Below are 21,193 nucleotides of genomic sequence, written 5' to 3'. Positions count from 1 at the left end.
TCATGAGGTCTCCCTTAGGAGTTGTTTTTCACCGTGTACATGCACAAGCTAGCCAGATAGACATCAACCTTAGTGCAGGAGTCGATGACGAGGAAGCATATATACACGGCCTCCATCCGTCTTTCAGGTAGATCGTCAAAAAGGACTGGATTTTGGGTGTTAATCTTGGAACAACTCAGCCGAAGACCGTCGGCTCGAGCAGACCTGGTTTAACCTCGCCCAGAACGTTTCTGCTGTGTAATTTGCCGCGTCGGATTTTCGACCCAGTAGTGTCATACCTTGGATACACGCCTCTGCTTGGTCGTAGAGACCCTGGTAGTCTGTGTGCGCATGAACCCATTTGTAATTCGGGTTCGCAGGATTATCCCAACCCAGCAACCAGGTGATGAACACTTTACAAGCGCTCCCCATTGCGCGGACAAGAATGTCTGTCCATGGCTCGGTAAGAATGGCGCTGCCGTTGCAAACGAAGTGGAATTCCGAGTTGTCACGCACAGACGGTTTGTGTTCGGACAGCGACGCCTTTGCAATTTTTGCGATTGCGCAAGCATTATCATGCCGCAGCTCTGTGATCAGGTGGCAAGTAGTTCGTAGCCTACGTTGAGGCTCCATCGTCTTCTCTTCACGGTCGATCTGAGCGATCGTATCTGCCAGCAGCAGGCATCCGTAGTGCCAGTGCCCGTCTAAAATGACGTACCATGACTGTACGTGCGGTTCGAGGGAGTTGTGTTGGCTGACACAGTCGTTCATGAACGGGCCGTATGTTGTATTCCACTGTTTGTAGACCTCGAGAGCCTCCTGAATGCACTTTTCGAGTTCCTGAGGTGAGGTCCTACGGAATGCCAACGTCTGTAGCTGCGCCACTTTGCGAAACATGAGGACTTTGACCGGGATCGCTTCCTGAAGCACCAGAGCCGCCTCATCAAACTTGCAGGGCCACCGTGGCTGTGTTTTTCGGGGGCCTGCCCACTTGAAGTTCAGGAGGTAGTCTCCCCACAGAGCGCGTTTATCGTGGTCGGGGCTTTTATGGCAGGAGAAATACTCCTCGTGATCGTCATGACAGTCGCCTCCAAAGTCGTCATTATCTTCCCCAATCATAGCGCAGTCCTCATCCGGAATCACCAATGGACGTCTGCTAATAGCTGATGAAGTCGTATCGCACATGACGCCGAGCCAAAACAGGAGGTTGAACGTCTGGTGGTCCTTGAGGGCGAGAGCGCCCATATATCCATGTCCGCAGTCACCGTTCGCTTTCGATCGCAGCCTCCGGTAGCGCTCAATCTTGCGCCTCCACGAGAATAAGTTTCGAACTGCCGTTTCGAGATAGATGGGTGGGGACGCCAGCGCCTCGAGATCACTTGCGTAAAAGGGATTCCACTCTTCATTGACTATTGTGCCCATGGCAGGATCTGCGCATTGCGTGAAAGGTTCATAAAGGGAGGAGTTCTCCGAGCCTCGACGGCTGTTCGTCGAAGAGTCTGCCGGCGAAGCCTGCGCGTCTGGTTTTCCGTCGATCGGTCTCTGGGTAAGGGCGAAGATCATATACGCAAGGATCACCTTGAAAGAGTCGATTTCGGAACTGGACTGGATGGCGGTTTTCGCCTCGTGCCAGAGGGTCTTTTGGATAATTCGTTCGCATTCACTAGACAGCATCGGCTCGTTGGATTGCCCTGATCGCGAGAACAAGCCCGTCATGTGGGTTTGGCATGCCTTCATTTGCGACATGCCTTCCTTGCTTTTCCAAAACGAATTATGGGAGCCGTGGGACCACTGGCTGGCAAACGCCATGATAGCAGCATTAAGTGCCTTCGTCGCGGCACGGTTCTCCATGGCGGACAACTCGCGTCCCCTCAAAAGTGAGAATGCGGAATCCAGACGCGAGACGCGTGAGAAGATTCGGTTGTCGCCCAGACGAAGTGCGGCTTCTTCGGCTGTCGAGGCAGCGCTGGCGTATGGTATGAGGTCTTGAAGCTCAGTCTCGTACGGACAATTCTTCTCCGTCACCCAACACGACAAGGAGTTCTCAAAGCTATCGTGGTAGATGCGTAGTAGGCCACTTGCAATCATCGACTTCATTGCTGCATCGGCGAAATGAAGTTGACGAGTCGACAGAGGAGCTGTGGTTTGCCGCATGCCACTTGATGAGAGCGCCGAGCCATTCGGTGGTGCCTTGGGTCGCGTGCTCTCGGGCGAACCACGATCAGTCGAGGTCGAGTAGCGATAGCCGTGGGTGTTTCTCGTACGTTTGTTGCGTGGTGGCAATGAATCAGATTGGGCAGCTTCGTCTTCGCAGCTAGTCTCGGAACTGAAAGAAGTCAGACTCGGAGACGACTCGTTCTTGGAAGTTGTATTGCTGGAGTAGTTGGAGTTGGAAGCAGGTGAGGTAGACGACGAGTCGTGACGAATGAGCCCTAGGCCTTTCCATCGATCGTGAGTTGCGTTTTCTCCTGAAGAGGGGTGATTCGAGAGGGGAACATCGCTGACAACAGGCAGTACGGGGGCCGCCGTGCCATTTGGCATTGGAGCAATCGAAGGTGCATTTAGGCCACGGTGCAAATCTCCAGGGTAAAGCAGCGCAGACACCGCCGAAACTTTCGTGAAGTCGACGTTTCTAACATAAGTTGAATCGTAGGACTCAGTAATCCCACTCTGAGCAGTGTTGTTGAAGGCCTGGGAGTTTGGCGCGAGTGGTGGATAGCTAATGGCATCCGCAAAAGATGAATAGCCGTTGGAATATGTAGTTTGAGGGTTGATCTCTGGCAGCGTTGCCGGTTTGGTAATGCATTCGGGAAGACCGGTCGATTCCAACTTTCTCTTCACGCCTTTTGGCAAACCTTGAAGAGGAAGCGTTCGGAGCCAGTCGAATGTACACGTCTTGCTCGTTCTTGCACAGTTTGAGCAGGCTTCACATGTCGAGGCAGACGGGTCGAGTTGATCATTCTCACGAAATGGGAAATTGACCACTCTCAAGGCGCCCGCGTCGCATGCTCTTCTGCTCTTGCGGCACTGATCACATGCTTGGTACTGTCGGCGTGAAGTTTTGGAGTAGCCCGAACCGGTTGAGGCGCCAGCATGAACTGCACGATCGGAGACGACTGTAGCCATAGGGAATGACGATCAAGGTTATGGCGAGGAAGAAACATAGTCTGTGTCGTCGATGGAAGATGGGGAGAGGATTAAACGGCGAGGTTCAGTTGTCGCATCGCAAGAAGCGGAGTTGCACAGATCGGGACCAGAGGCCAGAGCCAACTCTTTCTCCACCAACAGCCCACAGCTCGATGACCACCACAGCTCAGCAGACGCAAGGATGCGAACTTGTTGCGTTGTAAGTGGGCACGGTGTGACCTGGGGAAGGACGGCAGGGCGAATGGCGAGCCGCAATCCGCTTCAGACCGCCACTAACTCTTGGGAATTACGAAAGGTGGAACGCTCCGGAGGTCTCAGAGCAGGGCGGGATTTCTCGATGAGGATTTGTGCTTTCTGGCTGTGTGACCTTGGGCAGGGATTTGATGAGCTGGAGGCGACGAGGATGGAGAAAAGGATGGCTCAAGGCGGAAAGCGGGGGCTTTGGGAGGAGGTCGAAGGCTCGAGAAATCGGTTTTTCCGGGTGTCTTGGGATGCATCCAAGCCATGATTCTGATGGATGACATGGGCTCGGGTGGGCTGAGATGGTGCCTGGCCAGCTTGTTGTGGTATAGCGACATGCAATAATCATCAAGGTTATTGCCCATTAGTTGGTCGACTAATGAGCGGAACACAAGCCCTGTTCAGCCTGCGACGGCCCCAGGGCTCCGCATTGCCCCCCCGAATCACTCTTGACTTGACAACTGCCACGGCTCTTGTCTCGGTAGGTTTCTCCATATTAATCTGCCCATCAATCCTGAGGGGGAATGGGTATATGGTAAGTGGCTAGTCTCTGATGGGTACAGTAAGGAGTACTGACTCTTCTTGGACAGATTACTTGCAGAGAGCTCAACGGGGTGCCCTCAACCGACCGACCGATGTCCAACTGACCTCCTTGTTTTGGGCGCCACCACAGTCCCCCGACAGCAAAAGCAATATCCATGGCAAACTTCCTGCGAATCCTAACAACTAGCTCATGGGAGTTACCGAGTTGTGGGGGAGGGTCCGGAAACCCTTTTAGTCGTAACTCTCTACGGGCGAACAAATGAGCCTCTCCTCAGCTACCTACCTAGACCTACCACTGAGTGGCACCCAGGTGCCCTAAACCTGCCCCCCTGTCCTCCTGCGGTCCGCCTAATCCAGGATGAGAGAAGCACTTGCCTCGCTGCGGGACAGTTGATGTTTGGCCTGTCAATAGTGGAAGGCGTCAACTCGCCCCCACGACAAGGGCTTTACCTAGTTCATGGGGAAATGCTGTCAAAGAGTGCCTCATCCTGCACAATGCCACAAGAGGAGACGGATCAGCCGAGACCGAGACAGGAACCATTGTTTACAGCCGCCTGAGGAGGAATAAGTACCCCAGAAAAGGGCAAAAGAGCCAGGTCGACAGGTCAGATAGCGACCTCGATCCAAGGTCCAGGGATGAGGATTGCGAATGAGACTGTCAATACCACCCTACCGTAGCAACCCAGTCCCTTTTCAAAGATTCCAGGCCTTGCATCTCCCACTCATCCGGGGCCTGACTTTGTGCATGAGCCTGCAATTCTTGCCTCGCGGTAAGCCCTTTGGGGTAGGGGGGCACTGCTCCTGGTTGGTTCCCACTGAAAATTACCTACCGACAAGAAGATGAAAGAGGCCAATCGTCTTGACATGTCCAGAGTGCTCCGCCAACAGCGCAGCTGAGCTAATGACGAGTGATCGTCACTAGGGTGATTCTAATGGGATGGTGCACTCATTCGCTGGGACGGTCGCGGGCCATTACGAGTACCAGCCTCGCCATCTTCTCAGATGCAGGCCTTTTCACACGACAGAAGTCGAGGCTACATGGTTGTATAGGGGCCTTCATTGGCTGTGAGATGCTCCAGATGTCACTCCCCGCTGTAGCGATACCTGGCGACACCCCCTGATGACCCCATTATGCCTGCAAGCAGCCACCACACTCCCAAAGATAGGAACATCTATCTCTCTCTCAAGGACAAATTTCACATGCCAAATGTCAGGGTCATCCTGCAGTACAGCTGTCCTGGACTCGCTGTATCCGGCCCGTCCTAGCAGACGTTTTAATGCTCGGCAGTGGCTACCCCTTGGCAGACGAAGCCCATCTTGCGTTGATACCATGACTTGCAATCTCTGGCGCTTCAGCTGTGCTCTCCTGTAGATTCATGCTTGTGGCCCGGGGCATTATGCGGAGCCAACCGCAGCGTGAAAGAGTAGACTTACTGACTCGACTTCCTACCCTGTTTCACGATCTCCTCAGAAACCACCTCTGGAAATCCATCGAACAAGTCCAAATACTAGTTTCAAAGGCTGTCTTTGCAGTGTATGTCGAGCCTACCCTGACAAACGACGATGGTCTGACCGTGTGATTCCGTGGGCATTGCAGGATGTGAGATGAAGACAGGACAAGCCATTTGTTCTGTCAATATCAATGCATTCACACGGGGGAAAAAAACCCAACAAAGAGGTCAGAAACATAGACGAGAGGGCGGTGGGAGAGATCTCATTTCGTCGAGCACTATTCTCAGCCGACTCAGAATTAGCCGAGGCTCATGGAGGTTGAAGATTCAGCCAGAGCTGATGAAGCTGCTGTCCGGCGACGTATTGCATAAGTAAATAGGCGTTGCCCGTCTCTCCGTACAAGGCGTACATAGCGGACACGGGGTGGTGAGATTTTGGTTGACGAAGATCATATTGAGTCCTTCCTGGATACGAATCCTTGTCCGTGGGCCATATTTGACGACAATATGATCCCCGATCCGAGCAACTTTGAAAGATCGGTCCACAAGTACAGAAGTAGCACTTTCTATGTCTGAAGTGCTAGGAAGGGGGGAAGTCGCAAAAGGATGGTAGTGCTGGAGGTTTCCACATCGACATTTCTTGACCAAGTGTCTCACAGGCGCACTATGGCGATGAGCGGTTCATCACGCCCGGTGTCTAGCCACGGCCTATGTTTGATTCGTCAGTAATAATGCAAATATACTGAAATGGGAGTAACAGGACAAGAGGCCCGTCCACTAGTAATGGGTCAAGGTGGTCTTGGCATGTTCACTTTGATGGGGCATGAATATCATCCCGTGGCGACGTCTACTCCTTACATCAGGTAACATGAGAGCACTGCCCTTGCTTCTCCTTGGTTTCGCCTTTCTAGGACTCAGCCCCAAATAACCACCACTGTGTCGACACATCCCAAGATCCGTATTTCTACCTCGTCTGATGGATTCACATGGACACGAATCCCATCTTGGCTGGTAGATCTTTTTGTACGGTCTTTGTCAGCACAGCAGGGGTCGTCCATTTGACGTCAGTGTGTCTGGATGAGAAGTGTCGACAGGGGGGATGATCTAGTAGAGGAATACCATTGTCACCAAAATTACCTCCTTCACGTTGGTAATCCTTGCTGCGTAATCTGAGGGAAGTAATGAGAATGGGTCAACTTCCGGATCACTGTACCCATCTCAAGGACCTCTCTTGAAGCGGTACTTCCTTAAATAGCAATGGAGACTTCCAAATATCGGTCTTAAGAGGAATGAAGATGGAGAGAATGGCCTTACAAAGGAGGACCTGAATACTTGAAGAAAGTGAATAAAATGACTGCGCCATGCTTACTTCCTTTGTCCTTCCGGCGAATCGTCTGGGCACCGAAAATAGGCTGAGCACGACTTTCGTTGACAGATTCTCGCCAGATTTCTGCGAAGGACATTCACAGCGACATTAATGACGGTCGAAAAGATCACAGTTGACGAGGTGAGTTTTATATTGTCGTACTGATGCGAGTACGCGTGCGCGTGCTCTCGGATCAATAGTAATTCCGGTTCCCGAAAACATCTTGTCGCAGTCGTTTGAATTTACGGTGCTCGCAAGTGAACAAACGAACATCCCGCCTAGAACCCCTTCCCCAGAGCTCTGCCAGGCGCACTCGGGTGCTCTGATGCAAGTATCCTACACGTACTTTGCCCAAGTTACGGGTTAACCGAACAGACCTGCGCGCCTCTTGATTGATCGTCCGAGGAGGAAGAGTTGATCTCCGACAGAAAAATGTACAACCCGCCTTACCAAGGTTAGTCCGCGCAATCGTCTGTTGCACAAACAAATACTGACATGTGGACAGCATCGGGGCAATATGGCGCGCCGGGAGACTATACAGCTTTCCCCGGTGCACCACCTGGAATGGGTAAATCGCCCTCGAGTCCCCGGAACAAGCGTGGCTAGAGTACTGACCATTTTGTGCGCAGGTCCTCCTCCTGGTATGGCAGCCCCAGGCATGGGTGCTCCCCCTGGAATTCAGCAGCAAGAGGCTCACCAACCAGTCAGACCTGGCTCCTTCCCGCCTACCTTTCAACCCCCTCCCAATATGCCAAATATCAACTTCTCCGCACCCGTGATTCGCCTGGGAACCTCTGGACCCTCCAAGCCCGACACCCCTGGTGGCCGTGAGGATCGGGAAAGAGGCGGACGAAGACCTGGCCTAGGCGCGGGACAGGGCTCGGATTTCCGTGGAGAGAGAGACCGGATCACCCAGATCCAGCCACCAACGAAGGAAGAGATCATCAAGACAATCTACGTCGGCGGCATCACCGAAGGGGCTGGAGGAGATGAAGGTGTCGAACGGATATTGAACGCGGCAGGAAGTCTACGGAGATGGGTCCGAGCTACGGATGCCGACGGCAAGCCTTGCAAGTTTGGTTTTGCAGAGTACGAAGACCCCGAAAGTCTCAGTACTGCCATAGAAGTACTAAGGGATATTGAGGTTCCCGTCAAACGGCAGACTCCAGCTGAGGTGAAGGACAACGAGGACGTCGAGGTTGAGATGTCAAAGTTGGTGGTACGTAACGCGGAGGCACAATTGGAGAGCTGTTTTACTGACGGGAATACAGATTGTCGCCGATGAAAACTCACGAAGCTACATCGAACAGTGGCAAGAATCCCAAGGTGGGAGGGATACGGAGCAAGTGGAAATGCGACTTGATCATGCTCGGAGTGCCCTGGACGCCGTCCTCAAAGATCTTCGCAATCCCACAGTTCAAGCACAGAAGGACGAAATGTCGAGTATTGACCGAGAGGGCGACGTCAGCATGACGGATGGAGCAAATGCAGAGAATGCGGCCGGAGATGTGGTCACCATTCCCATTGCCATTGATGATGAATTATCCGACATTCCAGCAGAAATGCGTGAGACTGTGGCAAAGGAAATCGCAGCATTCCGAGATCGGAGCAACCGCCGTGACCTGGAGCGCATGAAACGCGAAGAAGAGATCGAACAACAGGAACGGAATCGCATGATGAACGGTGATCGTTTCAACCGTCTCGCATCCCCACCTCCTTCAGCGCCTGTAGGACCGGCTGGCACGAACGGTATCCCGGTTGGTCCGAGAGGAGCACCTGCTGGGCCAAAAGGCTTTGGTGTGCAAATACCAAGAGAATACCAGAAAGGTGTTGTGTTTAATGGAACAACAATTAGCGGCGCCTCTGCATTTGAAGACGAAGATACTGATGCTAGCGATGAAGAGCTCGAAAGACGACGCAAGGAGAGAAGAGATGCAGAACTTGAGAAACAATTCCTGGATCAGGAGCGTCGGTGGTTGAACCGGGAGAGATCACGGACGGAAGCCGTGGAACGCGTAAAGAAACGCGAAAAGGACGACGCTGGTCGCCTGGAGGAGGAAAAGGAAGCAATGCGCAAACGATTACACGACTGGAACGACGACACCGAGGCTTCTCGTAGAACCGAAGAGTACTATGCTGACCGAAGCATGTGGATCCGGAACCGAGCAAGCTTTCGCCAGCGTGAGATGGCAAACGACGAGGCAGACCGTGCAGCCGAACAGCGAGAGCGGGCCCGCGAATTACATCAACGTGAGCGGGTGGATGCCATGGCAGACGATTTCCTCAGTCGACAGGAACGAGAAATGCTCAACAGAGAAAAGGATAGACAAGAGGAGGACCGCGCCCAGCCTTCGCGCCGTGAACCTGCCCGCTTCAAGCTATCTCTGGGAGCTGCAGCGCAAAAAGCAGCTGCGCAAAGTGCGTCCCAGGTATCGAAACGCACCGTTGCAGACGTGGAGGGTCTTCTCGAGGACGAAGAGGAGGAATCCAAGGCTGGCACGCGCAGAACGCTCATACCTATCGAATACGACGCCTCGACCACTGCTGGCATGTCAGAAGAAGAGCGCGCCCAAGCGGCTCGCCAGCTCGCAGCTGATATTCCTAATGATAAGGACGGCCTGTGGACATGGGATGTCAAGTGGGAGTTTGTGGACGAGAGTATCATTGAAGAGCGCCTGAAACCTTTCGTGGAGAAGAAGATCGTGGAGTATCTCGGTGTGCAAGAACAGATGCTCGTGGACGTGGTCGTCGATGCTCTCAGATCCAGGGGGAAGCCGCAAGACTTGGTCGGAGAACTGGAGGGGGTAAGTGCTCCGTGACTTTCATGTGCTCATTGCAGATCACTGACTCGGCGACAGGCTCTGGATGAAGAAGCCGAAGTGCTTGTCCGCAAGCTCTGGCGAATGCTCATCTTCTTCTCGGAATCCGAGAAAAGAGGTCTCGCCGCCTAGTTTGGCGCAGACGGACGAATAGATGCACCAAAGCGCTCAATTCGGCCACCAGCAATGGCTCGCCAAATCGTCAGATCACAACATTCGGTCACGGCCCCGTTCAGCAATGGAATGTTAGTGGTTCACTGATGCAGATGGGTGACAGTCATTCTACCACCGTCTGTCCTTGTGCCAGGATTGAAAGCAGGATGTAGGATATCTGCCTCAACGCCACCGTTATGAGACTGACGCTCCTATGAATGTGGTACTGCTCCCGATATTCGAACGAAGATCAAGAACGTGTCTTTTTTCAGCAGACGATTGACTATCAATCATCTCTCTCAATCGACCAGCCACCTTGATTTCCCCCGATATCACTATGAGCGATGTGGTCCCGACCGCAAGGAAAATGAATCCATGTAGAACCATAATTCTTGTCAAGCCAAGTTAACTGTACTATATTACCATGGTGATGTGTGTCTCGATGCCACAATTCACATAGTTCACGAGAAGACAGGGATCTTTGGACGACTCTTGTGTTCTTTGGATGCTTGAAAGTGATTCCCCCATCGTTCTACTGGGTTGGTTGATTGACTTGTTGGCAATACTCTCGTCTGGCCTGCCTATAGCTATCGCCTTTTTCGTACCCTCCCGGTTCGTTTCTAGTCTTCCACTAGCATCCCTCCTTGACCCCCGTTGTTAGCGTCTCAGTCGTCGGCATCGTCGTCGCCCCATCCGCCCAACTCCCTCCCTACATCGCCGACATTCGGCCACCCCAGCCCGCCATCGCTCGCATCCAGGCCGCTGCGCCTGACCATCTCGGGCCCACAGAACTCGACGGACCGCGCGGCCGCGACCTTGACGCCGCGGACGACGTCCTTGACGCGCCTCATCCGGGGCGTTTCGTCGTCGGCGCCGCGCGCGCCCAGCACCCTCCCCAGGCCGCGGACGTGCCAGAGGCTCGGGCCCCGCAGGCCCTGGCACGTGATGCAGGTGAACGCGACCAGCTCCGTCTCCAGCGGTGTCAGGGTCGAGAAGTCGCCCAGATACAGGCCGTAGACGATGGCGATCTCGTGGATGCCGACCTGTGCGCGGTGCGGGCCGAACGTCGAAAAGATGCGCGGCCACAGCGTCCCGTAGATCGAGGTGATGGCCTTGACGCCCTGCGCGTGCAGCGACGGGAGCGTCAGGTTCGACCTGTACCACTTACACAGAACCCGGAATGCCGGGACGGTGGTTAGCACTTGGACGTTGAATGCTAGTCCGCGGTGCGAAATAGACTTGTAAGGGAGGGAAAGGGAAAGGAATGGCAGGAAACCGATGACTCGGAGGGATTGATGAGGGCAACGCACCACTGCTCCAGCTCCAACTCGCCGCGTTCCGCCTCTCCCTTCCCCTCGGTCTGCCGCTGCGCGAGGGGTATCAACGCCGAGAGGACCTGCGGCGCGCCGATCAGGACGATCTGCTTGAGGAGCACGTCTCGCAGTCTGTCGGAGAGGCGGGTCTGCGCTTCCGGCGTCGAGAAGGCCGTCTCGTGCGCGGTGACGTGCGTCCAGAAGTCGGCGAGGAGTTGGGGTCGTGGCGAGACCGTGAGGACGGTGGCCTGGATGATGTCGCGTGTTAGAGAGAATTGCTTTTTTGGGGGCCGAGTGGAGTGGAGTGGAGGTGTTGCGATGGAGGAATCTCTCTCTCTCTCTCTCTCGCCAGCATAAGGACAGGATTGAGGTATCACGCTACGCTCGGGATGTCGAATCAACATGACCTCTGTCTCTCCCCTTCCTCTCTCTTTCTTTTCTTTCTTGTTTTCCTTCCTCCGAATTGCCCTCATCCAATCTCTCCTCTCGAGTGGACGGGTTAAACTCACAATAATGATATACCAGCTCTCGTCCCCCACCTCTTCGAGCAACGACTCCTTGACGTCCCTGCACAATTCATCCCATTGTTCCTTTGTCGGGGACGATGGGGTCGACATGTTTTCTTTCCTATGTATTGGGTTTGGTAGTTTCGGAAAGCCCTGAGCCTTGTTGGTAAGTTTTTGGTAGCAGATGCGGAGATGGAATGAAGAGCCGGCTTTTACAAAGAAAAAGTTTGGCAAATTATTATCCCCGAGGACGGAGGAGAGGATATCTTTTTATACAGAAAATAAATCCTGCGGATCTTACTGCTCTTCTGCTGGGTCACTCGAACAAATCAAACCTTGCGCAAAGCTTGATAATTCTTCTTCTATCTGCTCGGTACTTATTATATCTACACCCTCTCAGTACGAGTCTCACTCAGTTAAATTCCCTGACCTGAGAAAAGGCCGGAAATCGGAGGATTGGCGTAAGCTCTGGCCTCCTAACATCCGCAAGAGAACGAAGGTGATCAGATTCTCTGCTCGTGTCTCTGAAAATTCCGAGCGAGGTTCTTCGTCATTGTTGCATTGTCCAATGACTGAGCCGGCAAGTTTCGCGCCTTTGGGGATGTCGATGCGCCTCAATCAGGCCCAAGGATGCCATTCTAGCGACGTGCACCTTGCCGCTTTGTCCGAAGCCCTCGATCCTACCAATAGAGCAGCGACGATATTCAGCGCTAGGCTCGTCCCGTATTTGGCGTCTACTAGCACCAATTCCCTGGCATCGAACACCATATTAGCAGTCACGCAGTTAGCTCAACGACAGGAGAGACGAAAGCGTTTTCTGCTGGAAGGGCATGCCCGATCGGAGATGATGCATGGTCGGTTGTTTATTCTAGGCTGCAGATAGCCGCCATATATACCTATGATTGTGGTGAATCGGTAATAATACCGTCCTGTCTGCCGGTGGATTGTCCCACCTCTCAAACACGAGAACAGCAGGCTTTAGAGGGGTAATTACCGGTTGCTGACTCCATTATACTCGCACGGTGCAGGACCCGTCTCTGTTAAGACGAAACATGGAGTTGCTGACGCATCTGCGAATCATTGTCAAATGTCGCTTGAGGAGTCCCAGGTGCTAGCCACTTGACCATGTGAAACCATCGCGGACTGACTGGTGTCTCACGTCTCTCTGCATGTAGTACACGGCCGGGGAGAGGTTGCGACTGCGAGTCAACCCCTTGAGAGCACCATCAGTTTTCTCGGGTTGTCGTCTCGACGACTGGTTGGATTGTCAAAGTCCTGTAGCAGTATGCATCAACGGATGCCATCGAAGAGCTCCTTGTTCAAGCGGATGGCGAAGTTGGTACTCGGCTCATGAGTAGTGCTCCAAAGCTCTGTTCCAGAAGTGAGGCTCTGCTGTGTCAAGATCCGAAAATCTTGCTCAGGAATCCTCCGCCCCCACTTTGATTCGAGCTTGGAAATGAATCTCCCTTTTTCATCTCATCGTCGATCCACTTCGCCATTGCTTTCTCGTCGCCCATCATTCTCGTATCGACGAGTCGGTCGGTAACTCTTTCAGCTCTGCGCCCTCCGAAGCCCATCAAGGTAGGCATGCTCCTGACTCCATATTCTACCCCCAGATCCATCATATTGCCGTTGCTCATGTCTGGAGAGTCCAGCTCAACCTCTGCAAAGGCGAGAGACGAGTATTTATCTTCTGGCGACGGTGATCGAGTTTCGACGAGTGACCTCAGCAGGGGTGTTATCGTCCTGCAGGGTGTGCATGTGGAAGTGGTAAAGAGGGCCAGCATCAGGGTGTTGTTGGCGGAAATGAGGCGAAGGGCATCGTGGAACTGCGGCGGCGTCCGGAAAGGCGTAAAAACACGGTTCTTATGTGAGAGAGGTGCGCTTGTGCTGAACGATTGAGCGAGGGTTGCCGGTCTTCTATGAGAACACTGCACCTCCAGCAGAGACAAGCCTCGAATGTCCCGAGCGATTGATCCCCAGAGACGAGAAGAGCAGAAGATAGCGTGCTTCATATTGCGGTTTCGTTTGTGAGGTATTGGTTGTATCAGGACCCAATAGAGAGGAAGGAAACACAAGGTGAAAGACGCAGCGAGCAGTAAACTCATGGCGCAGCTGATGACATCAGTTCAGTTGGAGAAGCAAAACATTCATCCGTTTTCAGGCGACAGAACCCGCCGTTTTACCAAGACCGTCATTTGGTACAGCTCTGGACGGTTGCTGCTCTGGATGTCAAGACCTCACACAGAGCACATAACTTGGAAGACGGTGAGCTTTAGGATCTTGTCAGGTGTTTAGGAAGGAGTCGAGCTCTCAGGGTCTGTCGTCCCAGGAGCTCACTGGGACGTGATCCCAAGCCAACTACCAGTCCAACTTCTTGTCTGATCTATTCAGCGCGAATGGCCTATTTTGTCCGCTGTTGCAGTTATGAGCATCGACTCTGGAAAGGAGAACAGCTTGAAGCTGATTTGAATGAAACCACCCCAGACGAGACGAACCTCTAGTCTCCCGATGCAGGTCAAGACTGGCTCTCTCCAATTCCGACTCTCCAATAAGCGGCAGGTATGGATAAGTCTGCTATCATTCAGCCTGAATTGCGACGATTGAAACTCTACTCGAAGGATGCGACAATGGGGCCAAGCCGGTGGTTGGGGTTGCAGAGATATACAAAGGATACGGTACCTCGCTTGAGGATCTAGCACATGGGATCGGAACTTTCGAATATCTTACTAACCCTTAACAAACAAGACAAAAGAAGACCACCTCCTAGAAGAAGACAAGGCTACCAGACCGGTATGAGCATAGAGGTTGTTATGCCTGCTCTGTAGCTAGGCTTTCAATGCCAGACTGCAACGACACACGACTCTCAGCAATGAATCCAATCATCCCAGGCTTCGCGCCGGACCCCTCCATTGTTCTCGTCGGCGACACATTCTTCCTCGTGAACTCTAGCTTCCACATATTTCCAGGCCTCCCGGTCTACGCATCAACAGACCTGGTCTCATGGAGACACATAAGTAAGCTTCGTCGAGTTTCCTGCAGGCATTCTCTCGTGCGGTGTGAGGTCTAATGTATCTCTCCAACAGCAAACGCGTTCAATCGCCGCGAACAGCTCAGCCTCCAAGCCTCTGACACCAAACATAGCCCAGCTGGCGATTCGGGAGAGGTCATGTCAGCCACAGGCGGTCTTTATGCGCCAACTATACGCCATCACGATGGGACCTTCTATGTTATTTGTACAAACGTGGTCCGGGGCACCGAAGAAGACAAGGGTGACAGGACCCAGAACTTCATCATAACGACGACTGACATTTACTCACATAACTGGAGTGATCCTGTCTTTTTCGATTTCGACGGGATCGATACCAGTCTTGTCTGGGACGACCAAGGAAGGGCGTATGTGCATGGCTCCGCGGCCCCTGGCCCAGGGACAACCATCAAGTTGTTCGAGATTGACGTCAAGTCCGGTGCAAAGCTCAGCAGCGAGACATTGATCTGGGAAGGTACCGGTGGTGACTGGCCAGAAGGTCCGCACATCTATCGAAAAGACGGCTGGTGGTACCTGGTCATTTCCGAAGGTGGCACTTTTGAAGACCACATGATCACTGTCGCTCGAAGCAAACATCTCTATGGGCCGTACGAACCCAATCCCCACAATCCAATACTAACTGCACGAGGCACGGACGAATACATCCAGCACACGGGACACTGCGATCTATTCTGCGATAAGCAGGGCCAGTGGTGGTGTGTCTGTCTCGCAGTACGAAAGGACCCGGAAAGGAGATTTATCCTGGGCCGTGAAACGTTTATTACTCCAGGTGCATGGGCCGAGGGTGAATGGCCGACTTTGCAGCCAGTCAAGATGGATCCGGAGGCCGTATACTGTCGCAAAGTGGGCAAGCCGAGTGCTCTGAGCTCCGAGCCACTTGTGGACTTTTGCTATATCCGTGACGTGGATCTCGCCAGACATCATATCTCGTCTGATGGGAAGACTATCCAGCTAAAATCCAGCGACGCCGACCTTTCTGACACCCGCGGCCAAGTATCCTTCGTGGGCAAGCGACAGAGGACGCTCGCAGGACAATCTTCCGCGACACTCCTCGCACCACCTCGCGGCTTCATTGGCAAAACCGGCGTTGCAGTGTACAAGGACGAGTTCCGCTTTGCTCGGACTTACCTCGACCTCGAGACGGGCGAGATGGTTCTTGAAGTCGTGAACACGCCAAAACAAATCTGTCGCCGAACTCGGAAGTCATGCGCCGCGGACGTAGCAGACAAAGCTATCGAGCTGCGACTGGAGTACCAGGAAGACTCGTACACATTCTCGTTCAGCACGGCCGGCGACGATGACAGGATAAAATTCGACGTCTTTGACACGATGGACCTGGTCGGTCTGGACTTTACGGGGCCGATTGTGGGAGTCTTCTTGACGTCGTCGCAGGATGGCTGCCGCGTGACCTTTTGCGATCTGCAAGTCGATTGATGGAGTGCTACTTACAACGTTGTATTCGGACGGACACTGTCTCTGGAACCGGAAGCAAGCGAAGATAATAATGCTATATCTAGTAGTTAATGTATTTAACTATCTGTCTAAATCTATTCCGCATCGGCATCAGCACAGCACAGCACAGCACAGCACGGCGCTGTCACTGCTAGCCTTAGATATATCTATCCATCTAATTCATATAATCCGCCCTCCCCAACACCACGTGAGGTTGAACCCGCTTCATTCGCCTTGGACTTGACTCCCACAACGTTTCTCTCTACCCATACCTCTACCTCTATCCACCTGTACCTCAAGAGAATCTTGAATCTTGATCATGTACCAATTCAATTCAGCTCAATTTCATTCCATCCCCCCTAGGCGGCCGCCTCGGCCCAAACGTGGCCTCCCACGCGCTTTGGACCTTGATCAGCACGGCTTCCTGGTTCGCGCGGGCGACGACCGAGAGGCCAAACGGACGGCCGTTGTAGGATAGGTACGAGAGGGGGAGTGTGGCGATTGGGTAGCCTGGATTTCGAAGAATAAATGAGGGACAGTTCAGCTCGTACATCTATGTAGATGGACGGAAACGGAAAGGGGTTGGGGGGGGGAGGACAGGGAGGTCCCAACAGGGAGGGAGGGAGGGAGGGAGTGGTGCATGCTCATATCCATCGTAGGTTCATGTTCATGTGTACACAACAAACGCAACGTATTGGACGTACCACTACAAGCCGCGTAGGATATCAAAAGACTATCCGCCGGTGCCATGATCACATCGACCTGGTACGTGTCGAGAATGTGATCGATGCCCCTGTCTCTGGCCACCTGTCGGAGATGGTTCCAGTGCGCGTCGTACTCCTCATCCGTGAGGGATTGGCGGTACGCTCTTAGGAGGCGTTCCTGGTTGGGAGAATCTATTTTGTGTTTTTTTGGGGTTCGGCATCAGTTATTTTGAGTTGAGGAGAAGAAAGAAAAAGGGAACAGAGTTGAGCCATGTCTGCTCTACTCTCTGGTCTTTCTTAGTACTTGGTACTTACCTGGAGTAAGTTCCAAGTCGGCGTGTCGCTCATTGAAGTCTATCAGATCCCCTAGGCTCCGCACCGTCGAGTTGACTCGTGTTTGGAGATAGGCATTGATGGCCTTGACAAAGTCGGCAGCTGTGGGAGAAGAAAAGTGTCGTTTAGTCTTTGACGGTCAAAAATCTCATTTTCATAAATCAGGTCAGACTCTCACCGGCGACCACAGTCTCGCTGTTTTGTCCATTTCTCTGGAAAGCCTGAGGGTCGACCAGGGGAACATTGCCTGCGTAGGATTTGGCCAGTGTTTCAATCTTGGCGTACGTCTGACGGATCTCGGTGGTCTGTCACTTGTTGGTTAACAATGTTCGACACACACGCACAAACACACACACACACATTCGGGGCCTGATATGAGGGAAAAAGAAAACAAACCATTTGTCGTGTAGCACTTTCAACGGGCCGTAACCACGACTCCGGCAAGGTCCACACTTCGGGATCCAACGTCGCGACCGAAATGTCACTCCAGCTACCTGTCAATGCAGACGTGTAGCTTTTCGCAGGTCTCCGCTCAGGGTCGACGATGGCGTCGAGCAGTACCGCCAGGTCATAGGGGGTCTTGGTCATTGGGCCCGCCGAGTCGAAGTTTGCCGAGATAGGGACGATCCCAGCCTGTGGCACGAGGCCGATTGTGGGCTTCATGGTATACAGGGCGGCTCTGCCCGCTGGCAGAACGAGTGAGCCGTCGGTCTCGGTGCCAATGGAGAAGGGACTGTAGCCTGCCGAGACTGCGACTGCCGAGCCAGCAGATGATCCAGAAGGGTTCTGATCCGGATGTCATTAAAGAGTCCACTTTGTGACTTCTTTTCCAATAGACAAGAACTCACTCCATGGCTGTCTTTGCTGTCGTCTGGATCACTCGTCGCCCGTACGTAGGCCGACTTAACTTGTCCCCCGACGGCAGAGTAGCCACTGGTTATATTTTCGCCTCTGTGCCGAGGTCAGCGCGGATGCAACAAGCCCTCATGGCAGCACGGACTTGTAGTTTGACAGTTCCTAGATAAGGTCAATCAGTTGAGAACAATTGTCGCCCGAGGACTTCACATACACTCAGGTTCGTCTTGCCGAGGATGATAACTCCGGCAGCGATCAGCTAAAATGCTTGTTAGTAGGTGTTGTTTGCTGTGTGTATATGACATCAAAAACGCAAAACTGTACCAGGTCGACGATTTTGGCGTTCTTCTCCGGCCACGAATCCACGAGCGCGTAGCTCCCGGCAGTCGTCTGAAAACCAAGGTCAGGGTGAGTGTCAATGTTGTCCTGGGAGAGTGGTCAGAGCAGCATCATTTGAGAGTGTTCACAAAACCCCTGCCTTGATGACGATGGGAATGCCATGCAAAGGTCCTCGGATTTTGCCTTGAGATCTCTCTGTGTCGAGGATCTCCGCAGCCCTGAGGACACTCTGCAAGGGCTTGAACCTGATCATGGCCTTCAGGTAACCATCGTGTCTCTGGATCTGATCTGTGTACAGCCGTACAAGATCAACACTGTGCAGAGTTCCCTTGTCAAGTGCGTCTTGTAACTCTTTCAAGTCTGCGGTCAGCGGATTGAACCCCGCGGCGCCCAGTTTCACGGTAGTTGAAGCTTCCAGATCGGCCGATGAATACCATCGTACCCCTAGAAGGACTGCCGCAAAGAGAGCAACAAGGCTGAAAACGCTGGATCGGTCTAGGCGCCTGGCGTGGGAGTCCATGACGTGAGGCTGTGGGTGGAGGGGCCTGGGGTGTGCTTTCGTTGTGGAGGTTCAGATTCCAAGAGTAATAGTCGAAACACAATGATTGGTTAAAACTACCTTATTCCAACCAGAAAGTCCTAACAGTCTAAATACGCTAGTCCATTTCAAGGCGGGGATTGACCTTAAAATGTAGAGTAGTCCATAAACAGCCTAGCCGCCCAAGACATGTATACACTATCAACCAGAACTACAAGTATACCTCGTACATGTAGTCGAAGCAGTGGCAAGCAACGTAAATGGTGCAATTATGTTCGTTATCATGTGAGCCCAATTTGCAAGTATATCCTAGCACTTCTTTCACGTAATATTGTGCGCTTATGAAAGATTCTTTTCTTTCTTCATCTATAGCCCCAACCATCGCTATGCCGCGCGCATCTAGAACAATCCATCGCGAAGAGGTCGTCCGAATGGAACAAGAAAAAGGGGTATCAGGACCCTGAGGCCCATAAGAATCATGCAACTCGTGATCAGCGACGCCTTGGAAAAGCTACCCTCATAGCCCGGCCACTGAGCTCTTTCATTCATATCAGAAATGGATGAAACGAAAGGGCAAAAAAAAGGTATGCACAAGAATAGAGCTAGGGCCACAGAGACCACGACAACGGCCAGTCATAAGACAATGCAGGAGGATGTTTGATGCCTGTCCAAAGTGGAAAAAGTCAGTTTTCATATGTTTCTCTGGTATAAATGAGCATGTCTGTGACAGTGCCTGAGAAGCGCTTATAAGTAAGGGTACGAGACCAGCTCCCTTCTAGCGCCTTTCCCTGCCTGAACAATTATTTGGTTGCAGCAGATCTGCCACTGAAGTTTAACTTTCAGGGAGCTCGGTTGATTCAGCTTCAGTCCCGGCAGTCTCGAGCTCATGTGCTTCAGGCTCGGTAAGCTCAGGCCCTCGTGTGGTCACAGAGCGAGGCTCGAGCTGCGCGGGCGGAGTAGGTGCGACAGCATCACGAGTTTCCTGCTGATGTCGATCTTGCTGCTCTCGCACTTTTGCAGCTAGCTCTGCTTCGTACTCACTTCAGACATACCATGTCAGGCAAGGTGGGCTCAGCGTAGAGGGGAGAAGAAATGCGGAACTTACCACCGCGCTTGCTCAAGTCGGTATATCCATTCAGCCGTAATTTTCAAGCGTTCCCTCACGCCGGCAGCCGGCAGCAGGGCATACTTCTCCGTCTCTGCGATCGGTAGAACACTTGCGAGCCAGTAAGGGAACGTTGCAGCATCTTCTGGTGGTTGTCCGTAAGCGGCAAGGACCCTTTGGTGTAGCCATCGCGCTGAACGTGCTTGAGCTTGGCGAACAAATTCTAGTCCATACTCTAAGAGTTGCTGTGTCGACGAGTGATGGAGTCGCGCAAGGTCATCTTGATCTGGCTGTACTGGCATACACGTCTCCCGCGCCTCTATCGCCTCCTCCTCGTGGACGCTGATGTCATCAAAGCGTTGAATTCGACCAGTGAGATATCCGTCGACCATCCCGGTTTCGACGACCCGAAATTTATACAAACCTCTTGTTTCTAGGAGACTCCGACCATCGGCCAACATTTCTACTCGTTCGACGAACAAGACTGTCCCATACTCCTGGTAATGAGGGCCACCTTGTTGGTATTCGCTGTGTGGCTTGTATGCCAGCATTCCAAACTTGCGCGTGCCGTTTTCGAGGACGCGCCTGACCATTAACCTATATCGGGGTTCGAAAATATGCAGAAACGTCGGCATCTGGGGATAGACCAACGTGCATGGGAAGAGTGGTAGTTGGGTCTCTTCATCAACCATGTCTTCTTGTGCGGCAAGAGCCTTCCTCGCCACCAGGAGATCAGGAAACAGATGCTGTATCAAACGTGCGACTCTCTTATTGTTGGGTGTTGTCTGTTGGGAGTGGACCAGTGGCAGTAGACGACGACACATGGGGCAATGGTTGGTATGGTCCATGGCTCGGCAGAAGCACCTTCTACAGAAAGTATGGCCACACGAGGTAGTCAAAGGGTCCAACATGATCTGGTAGCAGACCTGACATTCGAGTTCGGGTCGGATGGCATCCTGTAGCTTTTCCAACACCGTCACATCAGCAGCTCGCACGGCCTCAGCGGTGTCGGTGTTGACAGTGGTGTACGAAATGGCGGAGTGGTAATTCAGCTCCCCCATATCTGCGAACATATATGTCGCTGCAATCCGGCCACCTGAAATGACGTGTGAGTGCGGTGTGGCTTCGGTGGAAGTTTCGTCGGGTCCGGAACTATCCAACCTTTCTTCTAGCAGGAGAGGAATCTCAAGACTTTCTGCCATGTAGTTTGATATGAAGGCATTCACGAGATGCCCGATCTTGTTCAGTGTCACGTCGACCGCGCAATCGCCAACTGAATGTTCCGACCCACAGCTATCAAA

At 52.9% G+C, this 21,193-nt stretch overlaps 7 protein-coding genes across 7 annotated transcripts; 2 read left to right on the top strand and 5 right to left on the bottom strand.

Annotated features, from left to right (window-relative positions):
• Positions 1–159: 159 nt before the first annotated feature.
• On the bottom strand, positions 160–3,105 carry Z517_00580 (uncharacterized protein; the record flags this gene model as incomplete). Its single annotated transcript, XM_013433544.1, has 1 exon — positions 160–3,105. The coding sequence occupies one exon, from the start codon at positions 3,103–3,105 to the stop codon at positions 160–162; it is 2,946 nt and encodes a 981-aa protein (XP_013288998.1).
• A 4,138-nt stretch (positions 3,106–7,243) lies between these two features.
• Positions 7,244–9,677, top strand: Z517_00579 (uncharacterized protein; the record flags this gene model as incomplete). The annotated part of the gene is made up of 3 exons (XM_013433543.1): positions 7,244–7,945; positions 7,998–9,530; positions 9,585–9,677. The coding sequence occupies 3 exons, from the start codon at positions 7,244–7,246 to the stop codon at positions 9,675–9,677; spliced, it is 2,328 nt and encodes a 775-aa protein (XP_013288997.1).
• A 686-nt stretch (positions 9,678–10,363) lies between these two features.
• On the bottom strand, positions 10,364–11,628 carry Z517_00578 (uncharacterized protein; the record flags this gene model as incomplete). Its single annotated transcript, XM_013433542.1, has 3 exons — positions 10,364–10,853; positions 11,009–11,259; positions 11,521–11,628. The coding sequence occupies 3 exons, from the start codon at positions 11,626–11,628 to the stop codon at positions 10,364–10,366; spliced, it is 849 nt and encodes a 282-aa protein (XP_013288996.1).
• A 1,286-nt stretch (positions 11,629–12,914) lies between these two features.
• Positions 12,915–13,532, bottom strand: Z517_00577 (uncharacterized protein; the record flags this gene model as incomplete). Its single annotated transcript, XM_013433541.1, has 1 exon — positions 12,915–13,532. The coding sequence occupies one exon, from the start codon at positions 13,530–13,532 to the stop codon at positions 12,915–12,917; it is 618 nt and encodes a 205-aa protein (XP_013288995.1).
• Positions 13,533–14,389: 857 nt separating this feature from the next.
• Positions 14,390–16,000, top strand: Z517_00576 (uncharacterized protein; the record flags this gene model as incomplete). Its single annotated transcript, XM_013433540.1, has 2 exons — positions 14,390–14,534; positions 14,604–16,000. The coding sequence occupies 2 exons, from the start codon at positions 14,390–14,392 to the stop codon at positions 15,998–16,000; spliced, it is 1,542 nt and encodes a 513-aa protein (XP_013288994.1).
• Positions 16,001–16,352: 352 nt separating this feature from the next.
• Z517_00575 (uncharacterized protein) lies at positions 16,353–18,769 on the bottom strand (the record flags this gene model as incomplete). The annotated part of the gene is made up of 9 exons (XM_013433539.1): positions 16,353–16,528; positions 16,723–16,914; positions 17,038–17,157; positions 17,234–17,360; positions 17,452–17,841; positions 17,904–18,006; positions 18,099–18,169; positions 18,235–18,336; positions 18,383–18,769. The coding sequence occupies 9 exons, from the start codon at positions 18,767–18,769 to the stop codon at positions 16,353–16,355; spliced, it is 1,668 nt and encodes a 555-aa protein (XP_013288993.1).
• Positions 18,770–19,619: 850 nt separating this feature from the next.
• Z517_00574 (uncharacterized protein) lies at positions 19,620–21,094 on the bottom strand (the record flags this gene model as incomplete). Its single annotated transcript, XM_013433538.1, has 2 exons — positions 19,620–19,827; positions 19,893–21,094. 2 exons carry the CDS (start codon positions 21,092–21,094, stop codon positions 19,620–19,622), a joined length of 1,410 nt encoding a protein of 469 aa, XP_013288992.1.
• Between the last annotated feature and the right edge of the window lie 99 nt (positions 21,095–21,193).

This window comes from Fonsecaea pedrosoi (genome assembly GCF_000835455.1).
Source record: "Fonsecaea pedrosoi CBS 271.37 unplaced genomic scaffold supercont1.1, whole genome shotgun sequence".
NCBI lineage: Eukaryota > Fungi > Ascomycota > Eurotiomycetes > Chaetothyriales > Herpotrichiellaceae > Fonsecaea > Fonsecaea pedrosoi.
This window is presented reverse-complemented; position numbering and strand designations above follow the sequence as displayed.